This window comes from Jaculus jaculus, chromosome 10 (genome assembly GCF_020740685.1).
Source record: "Jaculus jaculus isolate mJacJac1 chromosome 10, mJacJac1.mat.Y.cur, whole genome shotgun sequence".
NCBI classification, from domain to species: domain Eukaryota; kingdom Metazoa; phylum Chordata; class Mammalia; order Rodentia; family Dipodidae; genus Jaculus; species Jaculus jaculus.
The window spans coordinates 65,232,557-65,257,776 of NC_059111.1; the positions used below are offsets into that span (position 1 = coordinate 65,232,557).

The following is a 25,220-nucleotide window of genomic DNA, read 5'->3' on the forward strand; positions in this document are numbered from 1 at the left end:
GATCTCTGTACTTGTTATACATCCATTTAAATTGATTATCCGATCTTGATTTAATTTTGGTAAGTCATATGAACCAAGGAAATCATCTATTTCTTTCAGATTTTTAAATTTAAATTTTTATTTAGTTATTTGAGAGCAACAGACAGAGAGAAGGAGAAAGAGAGGGATGGAGAGACGGAGGGACGGAGGGAGAGAGCGAGGAAGGGAGAGAGAGAGAGAGAGAGAGAGAGAGAGAGAAAGAGAGAGAGAGGGAGAGAGAAAGAGAAAGAATGGGCTCACCAGGGCTTCCAGCAAACCAACTCCAGACATGTGTACCCCCTTGTGCATCTGGGTAACGTCAGTCCTGAGGAACCAAGCCTCAAACCGGGGTCCTTAGGCTTCACAGGCAAGCTTAACTGCTAAGCAATCTCTCCAGTCCAGATTTTTAAATTTAGATGCACATATATTCTTAAAGTATGTTCTTATAATTGCTTGAATTTCTTTGGTATCTGTTATAATGGTGTCCTTTTGATCTCCAATTTTATTAATTTTTGTCTCTTCTCTCTTCTGGTCAAATTTGCTGAGGGTTTATCAAATTTTTTATCCTTTCCAAGAACCAATTCTTTGTTTCATTGATTCTTTGGATTGTTGTTTTTGTTTGTTTGTTTGTTTTGTTTCTTTTCATTAATTTCTGCCCGAATCTTTATGATTTCTTCTTGACTACTGATTTTTGGTTTACCTTGTTCTTCTTTTTCCAAGGCATTAAGGTGAAGCATTAAATTGTTTGTGAACTCTCTAATTTCTTTTTTTATAAATTATTTATTTATTTATTTGAGAGCGACAGACACAGAGAGAAAGAGAGATAGAGGGAGAGAGAGGGAATGGGCGCACCAGGGCTTCCAGCCTCTGCAAACGAACTCCAGATGTGTGCGCTCCCTTGTGCATCTGGCTAATGTGGGACCTGGGGAACCGAGCCTCGAACCGGGGTCCTTAGGCTTCACAGGCAAGCACTTAACCGCTAAGCCATCTCTCCAGCCCGCTAATTTCTTAATATAGGCACTTAGAGCTATAAATTTGCTTCTTAGGACTGCCTTCATTGTGTACCAAAGGTTTTGGTATGTTGTATTATCATCATCATTTTATTCAGTGAATTTATTGATTTCCTTTTTGATTTCTTCAATGACCCATTGATCATGCAATAGTGTACTGTTTAGTCTCCATTTCTGTATGCTCTGTTCCTTTTCTTATTGCTGATTTGCAGTTTAATCCCATTGTGCAGCATTTAGATGGAATGTTCTGTAGATATATGTTAGGTCCATTTGATCCATGACATTATTTAATTCAGAAGTCTCTTTGTTTATTTTTTGCCCAGATGACCTGTCACTTGATGAGAGTAGGGTATTGTAATCTCCCACTACAATTATGTTGGTTGTTTTCTGTGACCTTAAGTCTAATAGTGTTTGTTTGATGAAACTGGAAGCCCCCATATTAGATGCATATATATTTAGGATTTTAATGTCCTCCTGTTGGAGTGTTCTTTTAATCAGTATAAAATGAGTTTTCCTCACTAATGTTGGTTTGAAGTCTATCCTATTAGATATTAGCATAGCATCCCCTGCTTGTTTCCTAGGCCCATTTACTTGAATTACCATTTTTCCATCCTTTTACCCAAAGATAGTGCCTATCTTATATTGAGAGATGAGTTTCCTGGAGTCAACAATGGAAGGATCCTGAATTTTAATCCAGTCTGCAAGCCTGTGTCTTTTGGTTGGGGCATTGAGGCCATTGATATTAGGAGTTATTATTGAAAGTTATGCATTTATTCTCACCATTCTTCTTGTTTTGTAGTGTTTCATGTTTTCCATTTACTCATTTGTTTTAACTGTTATTTGAGTGTGGTTTATTTTTTCCTATTTCCTCCTGGGTGTGTTTAGCTTTCTCTTCAGCACTAACAATTCCTTCAAGTATTTTCTGTAGAACTGGTTTAGTTGTCATAAATTCCTTTAGCCTGTTTTTGTTGTGGAATGTCCTTATTTCTCCATTAATTTGAATAGATAGCTTTGCAGGATAAAGTAATATTGGTTGACATTTGTCATCTTTCAGAACTTGGAATGTATCATTTCAAGCCCTTCTTGCTTTTAAAGTTTGTGTTGAGTAATCTGCAGTTATTCTGATGGTCCTGCCTTTGTAGGTGATTTGCTTTTTTTCTCTTTTCTCAATATATTTTCCTTGGTTTGTGAGTTTAGTAGTTTAATTATAACATGGCAAGGAGAGGTCCTTTCCAGGTTTTGTCTATTTGGTGTTCTAACAGCTTCTTGTATCTGCATTGGCATTTCTTTCCCAATTTGGGGAAATTTTTCTTCTATGAATTTGTTGAGAATACCTACTAAGCCTCTGTATTGAAATTCTTCTCCTTCTATTATACCCTGAATTCTTATGCTTGATCTTTTTATAGTGTCCTGGATATCTTGAAATTCCCATTCATACCTTGCTATTAGCTTGTCTTTCTCTCTGTTATACTGTATGAAGTCTGCCACCTGGTCTTCTACTTTAGATATTTTGTCCCCTTCTTTGTTCAGTCTACTGGAGAGACTTTCCACAGAGGGTTCCCCCCTCCCCACCCCACTGACTGTATTCTTCACAGCTAGGATTTCAGCCTGGTTTTTCTTCAGTATTTCTATTTCCTTGCTCATGTCTTATAATGACCTCTTTATTTCTTAAAGCTGGTTTCCTGTGTTCTCTTTCAGAAGTTTGTTTTCTTCTTTAATGCCTTTGTTTTCTTCTTTGATTCCCTTAATTTCTTTTCTGATTTCTTTGAGCATAGATACCATCATTTTCTTGAAATCTTTGTCAGGCATTTCATCTATAACAGTCTCATTGGTGATAATTTCTGATTGATTTATAATTTTGGGTGGAACTATATTGTCTTGATTCTTTGAGTTTCTTGTATTACGATGTAGCAACTTTTGCATTCTGAATTGATTTAATGCTTAGGTTTTCTACTTGTCTACAATGTTCCCAGATATGTCAATCTACCTCTATATACCCTCAGGATATGAGTTCAAGGTATCAGGTGTAGCTCTTGTACCCCAATCAAACAGAAGTAATCCTAGGTGTTGAGATGGCTTGCTAAGCAAGTGTTGTGGACTGGGTGGAATAATTTACTGGCAAATTCTAAACTTCAACTGAGCAACATACACAATCAAGAAAAAACAGCACAAAATATGCAATTATAGAGATTAAAACAAACAGTCTTATAAAGCCAAAATCCCTAAGGGTGTGTGTTGTTCTACACCCTTAATCTTGTCATCTGGGAGGTAGATTTGTGTTCTGAATTGGGTTCCAGGTCAAACTGGATCAGATCAGACCCTGCCTCCAATGATGACAGAAGCAAAAGACAAAGGCCCTATAAATCTGAAAGCATGAAAGGTAACAATATTCAACGCCAAAATACAGGTTTTTTGAAAATAGTAAAGCAAACCAAGAATATGTAACACATAACTTGCCCTGACAAGGTAAGAGAGATTAGCTCTTCCAATGCAGGCCTATGTACTTTTTTTTTTTTTTTTTTTGGTCATTCGGCCTCATTATCTTTTGGGGTGGCTTCCAACCTCACCAATGGTGAGTGCCCAACTCAATCCCTCCATGTTGTGCTGTGGAGTTGGAGCTCTGCTCAGCTGTGCTGGCTGTGCTGCTACTGGGGGCCAAATGCCGAGGTACTGATGGTGGAGGATGGGGAGTTCAACTTCTGGAGTTGCTGATGTAGTTCCACTTGTATCCGTGTCAGTAGCTCTTTCGTTGAGCTCAGCTGCCCTTCCTTTAAATTTCTTAATTTTGCAAGAAGGCTGATGAAGTTGAAAAATCCCCTTCTTTGGTCTCTTCTGCTGCCGTTGCTTGGCATGCCTGGTGGTCCAGTGCTGGGTTGGTGTACAGATCCAAGCACCTCAGTGGAACTCTGGCCATTTTCCTCCTTTCTGGTGGATCTTGGTGTCTTTGGCTTCTTCAGTGGAAGAAGAATAACCTATGCTCCTTCACTTTTCAGAAGAAGAAGTATTTTGCTGGGGTTTTGCTTAAATCCCATCATAAGCTGGTTTGGCATTGCTCCTATGCTACCATCTTAACCAGAAGTCCTCTCTATGGTCTTTTTAAGCTTGTGATTTTATGATTTTTCATGTATGTGAATGAGGTAGGCAAGCTGGAAAGAGCAGAATATAAAGACAGAACCTGTGTATAATGGGAGACAATATTTTGTAACTTGCTTCAATGTTAGGTGGGAACAGGGATGGAATTTGAAGCCCATGGTAATGGTAGACAAAGTCTAGTTCATCTGCATGTCTGCAGATGAAATTACAGTGGTGGTGGACTTATGTCTTTCTCCTTTGATGGCTCCCCTGCAGACTGCATTGTAGCTGGTCAGAGCTGAAGCTGGAGCCTGCTCAGCATTTGGTTGTCAGAAAATATTTATTTTAAATATATTTCTGTCCTCACCTTTACTGTTCCATCAAAATCCAGGCTTTAATCTGCATTCTCAGCTATCTCTCCCATAGTTTTCTACTTTTGCAACCACTTGTATCTCTTTTCCCTTCTCCAGTGACATTTCTTCTTTTGACCTTGAACTTGTGCTCACTTTTTCCTGACTTCACACCTGCCTTCATCATATACCCAGGTTGACTCAATACACAAGTAAATCACTCCCTTTTGGGCCAGATATTGAGTAGAGGTCTGGGAGTACAGAAAGAAGGCAATACAGAATCTCATGAAGTACAATAAGATTACATCCTGATAAACCCACCATGGATTGAGAATAACCTAAGCAACTCTATAGCTCAGGAGCACGGGACTCTGTGAGAATCAGCTGTTTCCCCTTATAATCAGGTGTCTGAGTGGGAGCTGCAGATTACTACATGCTGCTTTTCCACCATCATAAAGTTGAGAAATCAAGTCCCGCCATTGTAAGCTGGGACTATCTGTATTTAATTTATTTACCATATTAATGTGCCTTTAAAGAGAGGACAGGATGCAGTGGGAGTGCACAGCACTTAGTAGATAATGTGAGGTAACCTTTGCTCTGCCTGTTCTTCCCTGCTAATGACTGCTGTAAACTTGGGCTCCATCTGAATGTCCATTGTGATGTGTCCTATTGTGTGCATGTTTCATGTGTCTTCACCAGACTTAGAGCTTGTATCACAGAACTTGAAGCATTGTTTCAGATTGTGTTGCCTGAACTGTGCTACCTACTCCTCATCTTCAAATTACAATATCCTAACTATGTTTGTTTCTGGGCTCTTTTGTTCCTATGGTGATTATTAACTGGATTGTTCCTGTTTCTTTTATGGTAAGCTCTTTTTCCTAGTATGCACATTTTGTGTGCGTGTGTATCTTGGTGGGCTACTGGACACTAAGAAGCTGTAATTATTCTTACAATAATCTCATCTTCAAATATAAATGTATAGCCCTTTACAATTGACAAAGTATTTCTGTAGCCATTATACCCATTGTTTCACAGGAAAACTCTACTATGTTAGTAACATAAAAATTTAAGTCCCTGGGGCCTTAATCTCAGCACTTGGGAGGCAGAGGTAGGAGGATTGCTGTGAGTTCAAGACCACCCTGAGACTACATGGTGAATTCCAGGTCAGCCTGGATAGAGCGGTACCCTACCTCAAAAGAAACAAAAACAAAAAAAAATTAAAAGTAAATAAAATCCCTGATGTCTAGGTAAGATGAAGATATTGGAGAATCTAAGAAGTTTCTCTGTGACATATTATATAGCAAAGTTAATGAATAAGACTGTGTTTTCCTTATGCTATCTCTGAAGAGAAGACTTCCCTCCTGGAGCATGACAGTGACTACCTAGGGACCCTCAAAGCCTTCTTTTGACATTAGTGCTCCTCATCAGAGACAAGAGATAAAACAGCAAAGCAATGTGACCCCATTTACTTTGATATTCATCCTTATGTTTAGAGCCATTGATTATTTCCTCTACAGATCTACCTGTCATACACTTACACATTCCCCCATTACTATATATTTGTACACACTCTTCTCTTCTTGCAATGATACTCTGAGTCCCCATGCTCCATCCTGGTTTACATCCCACCATTCCTCTAGCTCCAACATAAATAGCTGCCCATCTCGTGGTAGAGTGACCAATGAATTACCACAGCCTGTTTCCAAGATTCTCTCTTCTTTGGCAGACATTTGCATGCAACTGGAATTTCTCTGCCCAAATAACAACTTTTTGAGTTCATAGGTCTTTTCTGATTCATTTTGATAACCCCATTAGGCTTACCCTAGAACATTCCAGATTTTTAAGAACATGTAGCCAATTCTAATTCATAGAAGAATTGTTAGAGTTGGTGGGACCTCTAGCAAGAACAGCCAAGGTTTTTATTGTTTCCTACTCTAGCCATGAGGGTATTTTCTCTACTCCAAGTATGAGAATAGTGGTCATTATTTTTACTACAATTTCATTCTTACACCCACCTTAATCCTTTGAAGTGAAATCTCTTCCAGCACCATTGATATTGTCTAGCTTTTTAAAGCGGCATTCAATAGAAAGTCATGAAATCTTTGGTGAAGTGCTGTTCAATTTATTCCATGGAGATTTGGATTCTTTTGAGCAGTCCATGGCTGAGCAGCTTGAAAAATGAAAGAAAGAACTATGTCTGTCTAGACTGACCAGAAAGTCAAAACAAGGGGCGCTTTGAAATCTGTGGATCTGACCACAACTGAGAGTTGTACTTAGTCCAAGGAACTGGAAAATCAGTTTCTTGGATTAGGCAAATACTTCCCTTAAGACTCTCAAACTGCTAGCTTTCTTTTATAATTAATAGAAAATTGTTACATTGACAGACAAGGGACTTCATACTTGAGCCAATGGGAAAACATGATGTTAAAACCAGGGGAAATGATTAGCCCCAAATAGACTTGTTTTATGCCAGGATAAAAGCAAACAAATGTGCTAATGATCTTTGCTCAGAATCAGATGGTGATGGATTGTGATATATTCTCAGATGGAAAGTATATTAGTTCTCCCGGTCTCAGCATTGGGCACTAGAACTAGAAAATGCTTAAATGGCACACACACACACACACACACACACACACACACACACACACACACACACACTGAGATTCCCTTACTATTTTAAGTAGAATTAGAAGCAAAAGTGATAATTTCTTTTCCAAGGAAACAGATGTGTGGTATTACAGCTTTCATAATCTGATTATCCAAGGAATACTGCCATCTACCACATGGCAAAATTTTTCCCTAATACTTTGAAAATAGCATTCCCTGCTGTGGAAGAATTCTCATTTCAGTCAGTGGTGGGAGAGATAAGAAATCTATAAATAAATAATTACATAAATGAGTTAGGGACCAGTGTTATAAAAATTTTAAAACATTAGAGTGAGCAGAATATCTGTGCCATGTTCTAGGTCGATTGGAGTGAGGTGTGTTGGTATATAATTTAAGTTGGAAGAGGGAGGTTCTCATGGATAACATAATATGTGAACAAGGATCCTAAATCAGTCATAAAGAAGGAGACACCTGGGCAGGAGAGCTGACCTAATGGTTAAGGCACTTACGTGTAAAGCCTATGGACTTGGATTCAATTCCCCAGTACCCCCATAAGCTAGATGCATAAGGTGGCATATACATCTGGAGTTTGTATGCAGTGGCTAGAGGCCCTGGTGTGCCCATTCATTCTCTCTCTCTCTCTCTCTCTCTCTCTCTCTCTCTCTCTCTCTCTTTCTCTCTCTCTCTCAAATAAACAAAACAATAAGAAAGAAACACTAATTATTTGGATAAAGTGTGCCTTTGGAAGAGCAAGGGTAAAAGTTGTGAGGTGTAAGAGGTCTTTGCAAGATTAATAAATGTCTAGTAAGCTAGGTCTATTGAAACAGAGTCACCAGGGGAATGAATGGATTAATGCCCATGAATGAAGAGATGGTTTAGCATACATCTTGTGGTCTTGTACTAGAAAATTCAAGGCTATATGAAGGAGACCTCACAGTAAGTAAGAGTATTTATTGCCAATCTGAAATATAGAAGAAAGAAATAGGTAAGGCAATAAAGGCTGGGGTCCATTGAGTACAATAAGTTGACTGTCCTGATTTGAGCCATATTTCTAAATAGTTTCATCTCCTCATCTTTCCTGGGATTCCGTCTCTTTGGTCATTGCCTCAGATTCAAAGTCTTCCCTTTTCTTAACAAGGACTTATGTGGTTGAGAAAGAGAAGCATGTATCAACCAAAGAACAGAAGGACTGTTATCCCAAGAAGTGGGGTAGTAGATTCTGGGTGGCCAAGACCACACATGTCAGTTATAGTTCCCCTTTCCTCTTTACACTTTTGTACAATTTACTAGTAAAGCAAAGGAGACTGGATGTTGGAAAAACATGGATTTGAAACTTGGTTCTACAGCTTACTCTGGCTTATTGACTCTATTTGGATCATACTGACTTTCCAAGCCCCAGTTTCTTCATGCATAGAGAAAGCTAGCCATATCTTACCCAGTAAGTTATATTGAAGATTAAATAGGCCTATGGATACAATACATTTACCATGAAAGGGGCATATTTGATCCCACAAGTTGATAGCTACTGCTCTATGATAGGTCTAAGTGTACAGTAAATGGTAAGTAAATATCCAGTGACCTGTGGCTAAGAAAATAAACAAGCAAGAAGAAGCATGGATCTTAGGTCTGGGAAGATAGTTCAGTGATTAAAAGTGCTCGTTCCACATGCCTCCTCAGCACTTGCATCAAGCAGGATACAAAGTAGCACATACATCTGCAATCCCAACCCATCTTTGGCAGTGGAAGACAGAGTCAGGAAGATAGAGACAATTATGAGAGGTGTCGACAAGCAAGGTAGAAGAAGAAGGTTATCTTCAGACCTCCACACATGCACTGCAGCATGTTTTCATATATGCACTCATATACACACAAATTTAATAAAACATGAATTTTAGTGTGGCTGTAGATGATCTCTGGCTGAGTTTAGTTAAAACTTGATATAAATGTTGAGAACCAGTGGCCATTGAAATGACTTTTAAATTTGGAAAGTGAATAAGGTAGCTTTTCATCCAAATAAGATCTAGTGAAATCACTGGGGGAAAAAATGTTCTTTTTATAATAGTTAAAAGAAATGAATGACTAGATAAATTTAATATAGTCAAAAATATTTATAAACACTCATATTTTAGCATAAATGTATAAATAATTACCATATTCTAATTCAAGATTTAGAAGCTAAGAGAGGAGAAAACTTAGAAATATGTGTTTTGTTTGCACTTAGAATGTAGTAGGTGTGTTATTCAGTTTGATATTGCTATCCTGAAAAAATCAAAAGAGGACTGATTTATTTTGCTCATGGTTTCAGAACTTTCAGTCCATGATCTCTTGTCCCTGTTTCTTTTATGCTTGTGATAGCATAATCTGTACCATGTTGGTAGCATCACCTGTATCATGGTGGTAGCATCATCAGAAGCATGCATGGTGAGGGAAACCTGTATACCTTGTGGTGGCCAGGAAACAGTGAGAAAAGAGAAAAAAGAGGGATAGGAGCCCAATGTCTCCTTCAGTGGTACACACCGATGACCTAATCTCATTCTACCATTTCCCCATATCTCAGAAGTTCTGCCTCCTCCCGGTAGTGCCACAGGCCAGGGGTAAGCCTTCAGTGAACATAGGCTCTGGGAGATCTTTCAACACAAACTATGCAAATCAGAAAATGATAACATCATATTTTAATTATAGTAGCTCTTGATATTTAAAAAAAAAACTGGAAAAGGTACCCAACTAAAGCTTTCTGAGAGACTAGAGTAAGAAAAGAAGAAAAAAAACATCCCTTCCAACAGGGTAGAATGTGAAGGACTTTGGGAATTGAAGGTTATTAGAATTGGGTCTTAAGTATAGATCATTTTCACATTTGGAGAAGATAAAGTACTGGGGGCTGAGTGCAACAAACACAATCCTAACCTTGTGCTTCTGTTTCTACAGCTGAGGAAGGCTCTAGGAGGTTTGGTCCCTTGTTTTCTTGAATCTTTTTTCAAATGTCATCGTCATTAAGGACCTCCCTTGCATCTTCTGTGAAACCATGAAATCTCCTACTTTCTCCTTTTCATCTTTCATACTCTGTCTACTATATCTTTTGCTATTATAGAACTCCCCATTACAGTTCCAGGTATACAAAGGTAGGCATTTGTGCTTGTTTTGTTTACCTTTATATCTCCACACATAACATAGTATCTGGCACATAACAGGAAAGGATAGAAAAGTGTCTGTCTGAGAGGAAATGAATGACAGAATAGAAAGACTATGATATTTGTATATCTGACAAATATTCAGTCAAATGGGCTGAAATGTGTGGGGTGGGTGGGTGGGTGTGGGTGGGTGGTGTCAGGGAGGAGAGCATGAACATGGAGAGGATTTGTATGGAAGGTGTACATGCTGGGATTAGACCTTAGACTTGACCCCTAAGACAAAAACTATTCGGCTTTTATTCTGGATGTCATGGAGATGGCCAAAGGTTTCCCTGTGAAATTGATATATAGTTCTGTTTCAAGAGACTTACTGTGACAGTGCTGTCTGTAGCAAGGGGAGGCATGGAGAGAGGATGGAGGAAGGAAGAACAACCAGGTGAGTAACAGTAAGACAGTAAGGGGATGTGTAGGTTTAGCTAAAGAAAAGGCTGTGGAAATTGAGAGTCTATGGAGAGAGCTATGCAAAATGAGGGCATCCAAGGAGAGGGAATTAACAATATTTGAACCTTTTAATTAGAAGAAATAGAGAGCACACAATTATGGGGTGTTCCACGTGTGCAATGGCTGATGGGGCAATTCCTGGTACATTAGCAAATTGTTAATTCTTAGAGATTTTAGCAATGTCATTTTCTCCTCAAGAACAAGTTCGTTACTAGAAAAAATGATTATAAATGGTTTCAGCTTACATTATTGTGTTGTCACAAATCAACATAACATAATAACCATATTGGTTGTTAGTATCTAGACAACTTGAGGCAGTCTGTCTTCCTATGGCACATATCTCCAGTCACTGTTGATGTTTTAATAACATAATATCATTTCCTCTATCACTCCATATTTCATTTTTATTTTTAGAAAAAATATTTTTTATTTATTTACTTATTTTGAGAGAGAGAAAGGCAGATATAGAGAGAGAATGGGTGCACCAGAGCCTCCAACCACTGTAAATGAACTCCAAATGCATGCAACCATCTTGTGCATCTGGCTTATGTGGGTACTAGGGACTAGAAGCTAGGTCCTAATGCTTTTCAATCAAGTGCCTTAGCTGCTAAGCCATCTCTCCAGCCCCATATTTCAGTTTTTTAATAACATAAGTGAATATGTGGATGTGTATGGTATGTGCACACACATGTATGAGTGCACCTTCATGTATGCATGCCACTGAAAAACAACCTTGGTGTGTTTAACTTCTCTTTCTACCCTGCTCAAAACATAATCTCCCTTGTGGTCTACATCCCCCTGTTGTGTGTGCACCAGCCTAGCTGGACACAGGTTCTCCTGGCATCACCTCCCATTGGCATATGTGCATTGCGATTGCAGATGCATGCACCACTTTGTAGTCAGCTTTATGTGAGTGTTGGAGAGTCAAACTCTGGTCAGCAAGCTTGCAAAAAGTGCCTTTTACCACTGAGAAATCTCCCCAGCCTCATAGTTTCTTTTTATATAAGCAAATTTCCTATTAAAAGAAACCTCAGATGTGTCGTGTCCATCTGGGAATCATTGTAGGGGGAGGTAACAAAGAGTGAAGTGTGGATTGTTCACAAGGAGAAGCAGGAACCAAAGGGACTTGCATCTTGAAACTGAAAATAGGAGCATCTCCTTTTATTAGAATCTAAGAGTTGTATGTTCAAGTGCTTTAAATGCATTGCACCATGTGTGCTTGTGTGGTGTGCATGTGTATATCTGTGCAAATCAGGCTGCCAGATTCACACAGAGATGATGCCCTATACAACTCAAGGAAGGCCAGTTTGCAGAGACTATGAAGGTAATGATGCTTTGTGGAGTTGTGCAGTAGATGGTCCTACCAACCAGCATGCAGAGAAGAGATTATAGGGGGCTCTGATTCTTCAAAATACCACACCCTGACAAATCCTTAAAGGCTGCAGCATGGTCCTACAGGATATCATGACCATTACTGTGAATGAGATTATACAACTGTGCTCTTCTCTGGCTAAAGGACCCATGATGTTCTGAGAAATCTTGTGAGAAAAACCAAAAAACAGAGAGGGCTGAGGAGAAAGCTTGGCACTTAAAGGCACTTGCTTGCAAAGCCTACAGGCCTAGGTTCAAGTCCCTAGTACTCACATAGAGCCAGATGTACAAAGTGACTCATGTGTCTGGACTTCATTTATAGTGACATTAGTGAGCCCATATTCATTGTCTTTTGCTCACTCTCACTTTCCTCTCTCCTTCCTTCTTTCTCCTCACAAATACATAAGTGAATAGTTTTTTTAAAAAAAAAAAAAACAGGGAAAATGGGCTGGAAGTGGGTGTTTGAACAGCAAACTTGGCTGTTTCCATACACAACTGAGTCCAAGGCTGCTTTGCTCTGAGCAATGCTAGAGGATTAGGTTGGCATCAGATAGTAAAGGGCTTTATATGCTGAGTTAATCTAGGAGACGAGACAGAAAGCCTTTAAAAATGTTCACTGATGGAAACACAGATCAGTCCAGCCCTCCTATTGCCAAATATCAAAAGTAGAAATTATCCACAGATTCCCTTATAATTATTTGTGAGAAGTGGATTGCTCTCATCTTCATAGTCATCCTTCTCTATAAACCGACAGATCCATGTCAACTCAGTTTATACACACTTACTGTATACACGATATGCATCAGTGCAGTTACATGATACAGAAACATCTGCCAAAAGTACCATTTTCTGGCCTCTCTTCCAATATGGATATTTTCTTTCATTTCCTCTCATTTGCAATGCCTTGGGTGACATTCCATCAGGAAGTAAACTTTCCAAGTACTGTCATGTTAGAGCCTTAGGAGAGAACTGATGTGGCTGAGAGTGTTAACAGGGGCGCTCTGTATGATGAGAAATGTATGTTTTCTTTCCTCTGGCCAAATTTTTCTAGACCAGAAAGTGAAGGTTTTTCAAATATTAGCATGTAGTATATTTAACAAAGTGCTTACTGAAAATCCCACAGAATGTGTCTTTCCTGCATATTTTTAAAGCACACAGGCACTCACCTTGGTTTGTGTAAGCATTCAGTGCTGCATGTTATACTTTATTTTGGCTAAAGTGATACATATTGGAAAGGTTGCTCTCTTTAGACTCTGGGTGAAGTTGGCAAGCTATATACACAGTTGGTCCAAGGATAGGATGGCTCAAGTGAGCTCTGTACCAGAACCCTCACTGTCTGCTATGCAAATACATGGGAAAATTCATAGTCTACTTTACCACACCTACTGGACACTGGACCAGCCCTGGTCAAGGTCCCATCTGTGTCCCAGGCTATGGCTATAGTCTGCCTTATGACTGTCTCCTGACTCCAGCCTTCCTATTACCTTCATAATCGTAAGTAAAATCAGACCAAAATCTTAAACTAAATTTGTGCTTTTAAAACCTTCAGCCTGTGCATGGTGGTTCACTCCTTAGTCCCAGCACTATCCAAAGGGCATGCTGCTTCCACCCAAAGTTGAGGCACAAACAGGCCAAAGACTGACTGTAAGATGTACCAACAGAGATATAGAGAGCTGGTTGGAAAGGAGATAAGTATAGTTTCAAAAGCCATGTTTATCAATGTATTAGACTTCTTTTCAAATTTTAAATAATATTTATGAACTAAATGAGATTTATGTTTATTATAAGTGGGAATTCTGATATCTAGGAAAAAGTCAATGCTTCTTGTTCTGTCACTCGGGGTCCTACAGGTATAACCCAGCTACAATTCAGAACAACTTCCTCTTTCCATATTAGGAGGCTAAATTGTTGGCACTGATAGTGCTAACAAGACTATGTCTTTGAGACACCCTTAGTCTTGTTATGAAACAGACGCAGTACCTTTATTTAGAAGGTTCTGAGATAAACCATGGAGATGGATACAAGGTGGTAGTGGGGCTACAGAGGGGACCAGCAGATCTTTGAGAGTTAAGGCTGAATCATGAAGGGCAGTAAAGATGGGGGTAGAGTCCCTTCAGATCCTAGAAGAGGGTCTCTCAGCAATTAGAACCTGTCTTTCATAGGTCCTGATGGAATAAAAGGAGTAACAAATGGTTCTTGGGTGTCCAGCTATGATCCCACGGAGATGGTGGCACCAACACTAATGACTGGAAACCCAGTCCCAGAGCAGAACTTGATACGAGGTGCCAGAGTACCCACTCGACTCTGGCTCCTCAAAGGGAGACATGGCCTGGGAAATCAGTTTATGGGTAGCCCACAGAAGAAATAGAAGAAAATATCCAGAAGTATCTTATGATTTGAAAAGAGATGAGCCCAAAAATAGGACTTCAAGGAATATCCCTTACTGGGCATGTCCCCTAAAACCTCCAAGCCTCAGTCCAGAAAGATTTGCTCAACCATGCTTATAGTGTTTCAATTCATAATAGCTAAGTGCTGGAATCAACCCAGTTGTCCATCACTAATCAAATGGATAACAAAGGCGTGGTATATCTACATGATGGACTTCTACATAGCAGAAGGGAAAAATGACACAATGAACTTTGAAGAAAAATGGTATAACCTGGAACCAATCATTCACAGTGAACTCACCCAATGACAGAAAGATAATTACTGCATAGTCACTCATCTACAGCACCTAACCTGAATTTACCCAAGATGCCGACATACCCAGCAAGCATCTCGAGGACCAGACAATAGGGTGGGTGGGGAGGGAGGGAAGGGCAAAAGAGGGGGTAGGGAACATAAATCTGGACCCAAATGGCAATGGTACCACAAAATTCTACATCCTAGTAGGCAGACCAAATTGTTGAACCTTCACCAGGACTTTTTAAAAAATCAAAAATAAAGTTCAAGAGATCATGTATTTTATATTGAAACTTTTATATATAAGAATCATCACCAGAAATGTCCATATGTGGAATTATATAAAAGTGTCAAGGGACTTTGTGCTTGAATGAATACATCACAAGGAAACAAAGACATTCTTTTCTATCTCTCCAAGTCCATATGCCAATGGTACCACAAGCACCATTAGAACTGCCTTGGTGTCTTGCCATCTCTTTTAATGCTTGGAAGCCAGTTTCTTAATTTCATCAGCCACAGATTCTTTTATTAACTCCGATGTTCACAACTTTTCACATTGTAATGGATGATGTCATGCGGTTTAAATAGCAGCAGCAATCTTTAATCTTAGTGGTACATCTTACAGTCAGTCTTTGGCCTGTTTGTGCCTTGACTTTGGGTGGAAGCAGGATGCCCTTTGAGGACCAGCCAAATGGAGTGACATGACCCACTGTGCCCTTGTCTCCATTTTCCTGATTAGCTGTCCTGTCGAGATGGCAGATGGAGGAACCATAGTCAGCTTGGGAAAAGGCCCACAGAACAGCAAGAGCTGTGGCCTGCCTGGGAGCTCAGTCACTCTTAGACTGAGGCTTTGCAGGCCTTGGAAGGGGTTGGGGAAAGTGACAGCCTCATGACCTCGTAAAACACAAGCTCCTGTCTTCACAGAGGACTGCCCTGTGCTCTGAGGGCTCTAGTTACAAGCAGCAGGAACCAACTCCAGTGGGACTTTCTGGAAGGAAATCTGGCACTAACACCACCTCTAGTGGAATTTATTGGAAGGAAATCTAGTACTTAGAGAATCAACAGGAGGCAGCAGGAACAGATCTGAAAAAAGGCATTGACTCAGGGAACACAGACATGAGTTCTCAGATGCAATCTACCCAGTGTGTCAAGCATAAATGCTCGATCCATATTGCTCCAGTGCTCATTCTGTGCTGTCCCCTCTCTTTTACCAGTCAGGGCCCAAAAACAAAGCATGAGTTGGGACCATCCAATGTGTCTTCCATGATCCTGTGTCCCAGCTACCAGGATATGAAATAAAATATCTCCTCTGGGACTTCAAGGGAGGGGAGTAATGTCCAGTGCATCACCAATGGAGAATTATTATAAAGGGGACTGTATGCCAGACAGAAAGAGATGTCTATACTATATTGCCAAATATGAGAACTGTTCCACTGTATTCACTTTCAAATAGTTCAAGTCTGTTAGACAGTCAAAGCAAGGGAATAGAGAACTGAGGCATGTTAACACTGGTTATACCAGCTTTATCTGAACCAAGGATTAATAGAGGAAACTAATGCTTCAGAGCATCTGTAAAAGGTCAGGACTGTGCTAAACATGTTATATGTGAGTGCTGCAAAACATGCAATTATTCATCGCTAATCCTTCAGAAAGTCTTAAAGAAGGAGGACAGTGGTTCCCAAAGAGTTTTCCAACTGAGGGAATGAATGTGGCAACTGGTGCTAAATAAAATAATGTATGTAAAAGATGCCATTGTGTGAAGTGAGCCCCTTGGACTGACAAGTAATTAACTTCTGCCACTAGTTTTAATTTCTTGTGTGGACCTGGCTACAGGAAACCATACATGGGTGGTAAGGTTTTTCCCTCCAATCTCAGAGGAAATGTAACCGGGTATGAACTAGAGGCACAAGCCATATATCAGTTGTCTGCAGAGGGGTGACATAAATCCTTTTCTGTAAAGTTATTGGACTGTTTTGAAAATGGTCTCAACAGAAGTAATTCCAATTGCACCAGAAAGGAAACCAGAGTCTTAAAGAAAAATATACTTTCTTTGCTGAGCAAGGCAAACATATCACTATGCAGGGAAACAAACCAGTCTCTTGTGTTTTATTTCCTTAACAAATCCACTGAAACATGTACTTTATTTCTTTAAAAGGCTGATAAACAAAGAATTCCATGGCCACTAAAATTTAGTACCTACAACTGGTTTGTAACCCACTTAAAAAAGACAGGTTCCTTTAAAATTTTCTCTGTTATAGCATTTTATTATGGGCTTTTCACATATTGTAAACACAATATATATTTTCGTGCTTTAAAAAAATGATGGAAAACATACTCTCTGGGGAAGGATTTTCTTCTGTCTAAGGATTAGATAAGCTACTATTTTCCTTAACACAGCTATGCATAAACTAACACATTATATCACAAACCTTTTTTTAGCCAAATCCCTTGTGGAATATTTTTCAGATAAGCTCTTAGTGGCTCTCTGTCATAATGCTTGTTTTAACTTTTCTATAAACTGTTTAAAATAAAACCTTTATATCTGTAAAGATGTAAAGTTGATACTATTTACAGGTGACTAATAATTCAAAGTGAATTGGTAAAATACCTTCAGTTTTGAGAACTTGAAATGCAAGTGGGCAAACTAGATGTCCCTGTTGAAAGCACCATTGTTACCTATATTAGTTAGAACTTTGTTACATGAATATGGGCCTTGACCCTTGGGTCTGCAGAACGAGACAAAAGAGCTGATTGCTATAGTCTTAGTTCCCCTAGATATTCCTGCACTTCCTTGGCTCCTTTAAGTGTTTTTCAAGGGTCACCTCAATGTGGCCTTTTCTAGTGACCATTTTTAGCTGGGACTCTTTCCTTAACCAGAATGCCTAATACCCTTTCCACTGATAATGCTTGCTTGCACTAGTTGGGGCTGAAATGTTCAGTTCCCACATGTTAGCATTTGGTGATGGAATTTGGTCCATCCACAGAGCTAGAACTCTCATACAAAATCTGTAAATATTTGGTGAATGAATGAATGAATATGATATCCTGAAGGTTTAAGAAATGGAGTAATTTTTTTAAACTCCCCTTGAACTGATGAAACCACATATCATAAATACAATGATTGAAAACAGGCTTCATTTTTTTATATCATTCTCTTTTATATGAGTTGGACATGCTTATGACATTTTGTCTTCTGAATCTTTGATATTGTGGCCAGTGTTGTCAAGCATTCTGTACAGAGTAGGGCTTGCAGCAAGGCAGGTGGACAGGAGAGCAAGCAGACTTTGGCATAGGGCAGCAAGGGCACTGCAACATCTGGACGCGGCAGTTGACTGGGTCCATTTGTTCTTGCTCATTAAATTTACATTAATGCATGTGCTATTCTGAATGTGTAAATGCCGTTTGGGGTGAGTTGTTATCTCCCAGACCAATGGCATTGACTTTGGAGGTCTAGCCTTGGTTGTTTACTTGCCGATGGCATTTGACCAGAGGTCAGACCTGTACTTAACCCTTTCCCATAGGTCAAAAACACATTAATTGGGTGAGAATGAAGTTGGGAATAAGTCATCTGCACAGCAGGTGTCCTCTGTGCAGAAAGTGTTCCAGGTGGAAACATTTTGTGATCTGTTTCTGGGCCATCTCTGAAGACGCTTCAGAGGTCAAGGAGGCAATTTCAATACGTCCCATGTGGTGAAGGCCTGGAGAAGAATGTGGCAGGTGTCCACGCAGGGCAGTTTCCCAGCAGGTTGGGGAGGCTTTCAAAGAGGCCCGTTTGGGAAATAATTTATTCATGAATGCACGAACATTTGTCTTGGGCATGCTTTGTAACTGATTTACTTAGAAGTTGCCCTAAATGATTGGAACTTTGCCCTTTACCCCTACCTCCCACCATCAACTGAAGACTTTGATTTCAAGAAAGAAAACATTGCATTTCTCTCTCTCTCTCTCTCTCTCTCTCTTTTTTTTTCTAGAGGATGAGGAAGATGAGGAAATGGTGGAACCCAAAATTGGTCATGATTCTGAAGTGGAAAACCACGACAAGAAGCAGGAGGTGAAGGAAGGTATGGTGTGGGCAATACATTGGAAAATTATTTGGTTTTCTTTTGTTTACGAACATAAGGGATGCTAGAGGTAAACCAAACTTAAACATATGTCCTCCATGTCTAAGATTTCAAATGATTGTTCAATATATTACGCTTAGCAACATAAACTGTAAGATCCAAAGTAAGAACTATTTATTTCTAGATTGGCCAAAACAAACTGAAAACCACTTGTATTTGCAATCACAATTTCACTAACTCTATAACTAACAGTGAAAAAGTGAAATATACAATCATTATATTATATACCTCACCATATGTTCACAAAGAGAGTTATGAAGAAAAAGGAGCAGATATTTTTTTATCAATGAATTCTGATTTTTTTCATATCCATATTCACAGTAATCCTCATTAACTACAATGATAAAAGTTTTCTTCTGGACCAGGCTAAGGAGATGGCTCAATGGATAAAGCCCTAGCCTCACACAAGCATGAATACCTGAGTTTAGGTCATGAGACCCCATGTGAAAGTGGACACTATGGTTGACATCTGTGATCCCTGCGCACCTGTGGCTAGTAGGGAGACAGAGACATGAGAATCACTGGGAGCTGAAGGCCCAGCTAGACTGGAGACAACAGCAGTGAACAAGAGTCCATTTCTCAGATCAGGTATAAAGACCTAGCTGAAGTTGTCCTCTGTTCTCCTCAGGCACGTGCATGTGCATACGTGTACAGCCCCAACCCCACACACACCAAAAAAAAAGTTTCCTCCCACAACTCTTTGGAGGTGAGAAAAACAAACAACGTTTTATATACTCTAGTGAATAGTAATAAACATCTATTAAGGGCTTACAATGTATGTGGCTCTCTCTTAAGCATTCTGTAAATATCATCTACACCTCAAAACATTCTTTTGAAACATATACTATTATATGTCTTTATTCTACAGGTGGGATGAGATTAAAATCTTAATCATCAAACATGATTTATAAATGCATGAGCCAGTATTTAAGGTTGAATCTAAAACCTTTACATTATACCACAATGGCTTCCTTATGACATTTCCTTACAATCCTAAAGCCTCATTATTTTGAGACTCTCAGTCCATTGAGACTCAAAAGAATTTGAATTGCCATTCTTACTGAAGAATGGATAGTGGTAACTGGAAAGTTAGTGTTGATTTGAAAGACTCTTCCATAGTTCCAATTGGAATTATTAAAGGCTTATCAATATAATTCTAAAAAGAAGCTCTTTTAAATTTTAAAGATCACAGCTCTGATCTACTGCATGGTATGAATTAACACTGGGGAGTTTTCTAGGAATATGCACAGTAATCCCATGTACTTACTCTAATTGTGCTCTCATGACAAACATTCCTATAGCTTGAATGCCTAATGCACCTCGCATCTACTTACCCTTAGATTTTGGCATTGATAACATGTGCAATTCAATGAGATACTTCTCAATTGTTAAAAATTGCCTTGTGTTAAGACTCACTTGGGTTCTGCATGCATGTTTATACTTAATTTTATTTGAATAAGCTTTATGCAATCTCAATTCTCCAGGGTAGTGAGGGAAAAGCACTGGTTCTAGAGCCAGGCTTCTGGAGTCTGACCCTGGCTCTTCAGTTACTAGCTACATGATCAATACTTACTTAGTTTATCTTTCCTTGGCTGTGGGCTCCTATCTGGCAAGCAGAGGTGACACCTATCTCATAAGTTGTCTTAGTTGTTTTTGTATGAATCAGAGTGGCCGGTATGGAGCAACTTGGTACACAATAATTCCAGCATAAATTTCCCCAAATTATCATTAGCAGTGTTGCCCTTTGGTGCCTACTCTGTCACTGTGCCCTGATGCTGGTGCTGTGCCCTTCTGTACCCCATTTCATACAGATAGAACCATCTCTGCAGCTCTTTTTAGAAGTGAGATTCCTATTCCTGTTGCCACTCAGGTACAGATCTACTGGATCACCTTCAGGGAATGATTAAGGATAAGAAAACAGATTCAGCATTTTATTGGAGGGAAGAGTATTTTTGGCCCAGGCTGACCTTGAGCTCAAAATAACCCTGCTACTTTAGTTTCTTTTGTGATGGGAGTAAAGGTGTGGCTAGGTAGCTGGGATTCAGCATTTTTAAGGATAGATAGTATCCACATAAGGCATCAGGAATCCTTTTCTTGGAAATTCTAAATGAGAGATAGTTCAAATTCAATCTGCTATACACTTTTATTTAAAAAAAAAAAAAAAAAAGCTGATGAAGAGCTGGAGAGATGGCTTAGTGATTATGGTGCTTGTCTGTTAAGCCTAAGGACCTAGGTTTGATTCCCCAGTACCCACATAAGCCAGATACACAAGGTAGCACATGCATCTGGAGTTCTTTTGCAGTGGCTAGAGGCTCTGGCATGGCCATTTTCTCTCTCTCTCTCTTAAATAAATAAATAAGTAGATAAATAAAGTAAAATAAAAAACTGGTGAAGGCAGTTGCTTACCCTTTCTCAATGGTAAGTCTGACCACTGTTCTGAGTTCTCACTCAAAAAAAAAAAAAAAATCTTTTCTTTTCTCCTATCTCATCTCTCCAAAATCCTACACATGAACACCCAGATACTCTGGAGCTTTTTCACCTTTTTCTCAATAAATCTCCTTTACTTTACTAAAAAAAAAAAAAAAAGAAGAAGAAGAAGAAGAAGAAAAACCAGAAAGTATAAATTTTAAAAAAAGGCAAGCTGATGAATACAATATCATTTCCCCAGGCACAATAAAACAAAAACAAAAACAAAAAGCCAAAACCTATTTTAAAAAGCCTCTTCTCCCTTTTCTAAAGCATGTTTAAAACATACATAGTGATAAGGAACCAGAGAGTTTCTATGAGCCTTGACAGGGATCCCTTCTTTGCCACCCACCCCCACCCCCAGCCCCAATCTCCAAACCATCTTCCTGGCAAAGCCATGCAAACTCCTTCTTGAGTTCCAAGCAAAAACACTCTTCAGTTTTAACTGCTTCTTGTGCTCATGGAACTGATTAAAGCCATGTGAAAAGTCAGAAGTTTGAAAGAACATTTCCTGTCGCTGCTGCACTGTGCGCCTTATTCTCCATTAATGGCTTTTCTGCAAATTAGCACATAATGGGTTAAAAGCATGTTTATGTTGGCATCAAACTATCTGGCTTTCTTTTTTTGTAAGTAAGACAGTATTTTGCAAACTTTAGAAAGAATCTCTAGCAGATATAATCGTGGCGCCATTCACACGACTGCATAGTAGTTAGGGCTGCGTCAGCACTTCCATCAGGAACCCTGTGTTTCAGGGATTTATTACTCAGCCATAAAAATTGGCTCTCTGCTGAAACTTGACATACACAGTTTCAAACCAGGGGATTTTTTTTTAACGTCGTGGTAGAGGGAGGAATCGGTAGGGCACAGATAGAGGGGGGAAAATCCTAGGCCCACTACATTTGACACTCTTATACATGTGAATCAAAATTCAAATGCATTGAAATACACACAAATGTACTTCAGACTTATGATTCCTTTATTATTTTCACTTTCTAACCAGAAAAGAATCAAAAAGCCTGCAGGTACATGTTAGCTTTTAATGACAATCTGGGAACGTCCTGTGTGTCAGGGTGATGGCATGGTCATCTTTAGAGATACAGAATAAAAGAACTGGAGTGGTCACTCTTGTAAATACAGATCAAGTTGTAAGCCTCATATTAACTTCAGACACCAGTGTCCTCTACATTAGTTTTGTTTGGCTTCCCTGCTACTGTTTATGAACCAGATTTTACTGTAAAATTCCATTAAGGCCCATGATCCTATTTAATTTGATGTTTTCACTGGCTAAGTGGGTTATTTATTTTTATTATTTAGATATTTTTGAAAAATAACTTTTCAGTATAATATTTTGTATTGAAATGTAGTGCTACATCATTGAAACAAGGCAATCCACTTTCAAAGTAGATATTTTAAAAATTAATTTTAGCCTAAAGTGATATTAAATTAGGCAGTATATGTTATGAGTATCATTAGGAGGTTTTTGTTTTTACAGAGGCAAATACTCTGGGAACCTGCAAAGGAAGAGATAGGGGATATAGGGCCAAGTGATGGCAAACTGACGTTGTGTGCTCTACACAATGGACCAATAAGAGCAGTCAAAAAATTTACAGCAAGCAGGATAGAAGTGTCTTGAAAGATACATAAAAAGTATTTCACATGTAAAATTCAAGAGATTAACATTTACATATTAAAATAATAAAAAAGTAGATCTTAAATAAACTTTATATTGTGCTAATATTATTGGTCACAAACTCATCAAATGAGTTCTCTAAATTTTTAATTTCATAAATCTTTTACATCCCATTTATTCATATCATTCCAGTTAAATAACTGCAATTTTGGCAAATTTATAAATTATCTTGTCATTTGGATAACATGCCTATGTGTTCTACTTTTCATACAGAATCTTTTTAAAGGTACATTTTAAATGCATGAAGTATTGTTCATTGTCAGCTCCTGAAAGAAATGCTACATGTTTGTGCTTCAAAGCCAAGAAAAAAAAAATGCTGTAATAGCACTGTCCATCTGACTTATAAGAATAGAACCTTAAATGCCAATATTTTGTTCCAGTGTGCCTTTTGTTATTAAATTAGTTCCTACCTTTTTTTTTTTTTTTACCAAGAACTTGTTAAAAATAATTAACTAAGTTTAAACAACAGGGGAAAACTGTAGACAAAGATATTTCAGGAAGAATTTGAGGGCTCATTGTACAGTAACATAGTCCTGACCCTACTTATTTATTTAGTTATCTGTACTTATATATTCCATCTATCCACATTTTATTTTTATGTCCAGAGAAGTTTTATTTCTTAATATATCTCTTGACTCCAGTTCCCAGATAATCCATTATGTTTCATTATATTGTAACAACATCTATCAATTTAAAGATATTTAAATAAGAGGATTTTAATAAAAAATAATTTTTAAAACTCTGGTTTTATTTAATTTGTAAGCTGAATATTGTTTAGGACTTCTAAATGTAGTCATTTGCACATGCATGATATTATTTTGTATAAATAAATTGAGTCATTTGACCTCTGTTAGACATCAAAGCTTAATATAAAGTGTATCCTTTGTTTTGCTTTAGTAGCAATTGAATTTCAGGCCAAATATTGTTTTTTTAAACATACTATCTAGAAAAGCCACTGCTGCACCTACCTGAACTGGCCTCTGTGAGTACACTTTGATCAGCCATTTATGTGTCTCCTGAGAAGAGGTTGTATGTCTTGGAAGCTGAGATCAAAGTGACAATAAGCTACAGGGAAGAAAATAACAGAAAATTACATAGATACTATTTTTTTATTCAAGGTAATGGACCTGTAAGAAAAGATACAGGCAAAATAGATGTGGCTCAAAACAATAAACAGACTAGATTTTCCTATATCCCCCCCCCCAAAAAAAGGAATAAAGGAAGAAAGTTTCTACTGCTTTGCTTAATTTCCAATGTGTCTCAAGTCACCCAGGAACAGTGCCTGAGGCTGAGTCTATTTCAATAAGACATTCTGCATGACCCATGTGAGCCTTATTTACTGTAGTTTCTCTATGTACCCGACCATATGAACTAAAACAAATAGGTGTAACATTTTATAAACTGGTTTGTCATGTTGTCTGGGTACATTTAGTCGATTTATTATATTCTTAACTAAGATCATTCAAATGTCTCAAGAAACCCTTAGAAAAGAAACAAATTAATTAATAACTGTTGGATGCTTAATGTTTTGGCCAGTACATAGATAGCTTTTTCCATCAAAAAGACAGTTGAGGTATCAATATTCCATTAGTGTATAGATAAAATTGTTGCTCAGAATTTAAGCTGTGTTTCATTTACCTTCTTGTTGCTTGGATGGATGATCTCACACACACATAGAAAGAAAGAAAGAAAGAAAGAAAGAAAGAAAGAAAGAAAGAAAGAAAGAAAGAAAGAAAGAAAGAAAGAAAGAAAGAAAGAAAGAGAGAAAGAAAAAAAGAAAGGAGGGAGGGAGGGAGGGAGGGAGGGAGGAAGGAAGGAAGGACGGACGGAAGGAAGGAAGGAAGGACGGAAGGAAGGACGGAAGGACGGAAGGAAGGAAGGAAGGAAGAAAGAAAGAAAGAGGAAAAGAAAAAACCTGGGAAAGCAGTTTATGGAAAGATGTTTATTTTGAACTATATTGCCAGAAGATTGAGTTCATCATAGTAAGGAAAGCATGGCAGGAGCAGGAAGCTGCCATCACATTGTCACATCAATAGGAAACAGGGAGGGCAGGGGGAAAGAAAGAGAGAGAGAAAGAAAGAGTGAGAGAAAGATATAGCAAGCAGGGGACAGGCTCCACTTCCTCAAGGTTCCACCACCTTTCAAAATAACATCATCTTGCTAGGGACCAAGTGTTCACACACATGAGCCTATAAGAGGTA

The 25,220-nt window shown here is 38.6% G+C and overlaps 1 protein-coding gene across 6 annotated transcripts in view; it reads left to right on the plus strand.

The window, feature by feature from the left end:
• Dync1i1 (dynein cytoplasmic 1 intermediate chain 1) overlaps nucleotides 1-25,220 on the plus strand; it is a 316,826-nt gene that overhangs the window by 168,496 nt on the left and 123,110 nt on the right. For all 6 annotated transcript variants that reach the window (XM_045160369.1, XM_004656201.2, XM_045160367.1 and 3 more), the window contains one exon: nucleotides 18,714-18,803. In XM_045160369.1, coding sequence (XP_045016304.1) covers nucleotides 18,714-18,803 — 90 coding nt within the window. The remainder of the gene's footprint in view (nucleotides 1-18,713; nucleotides 18,804-25,220) is intronic.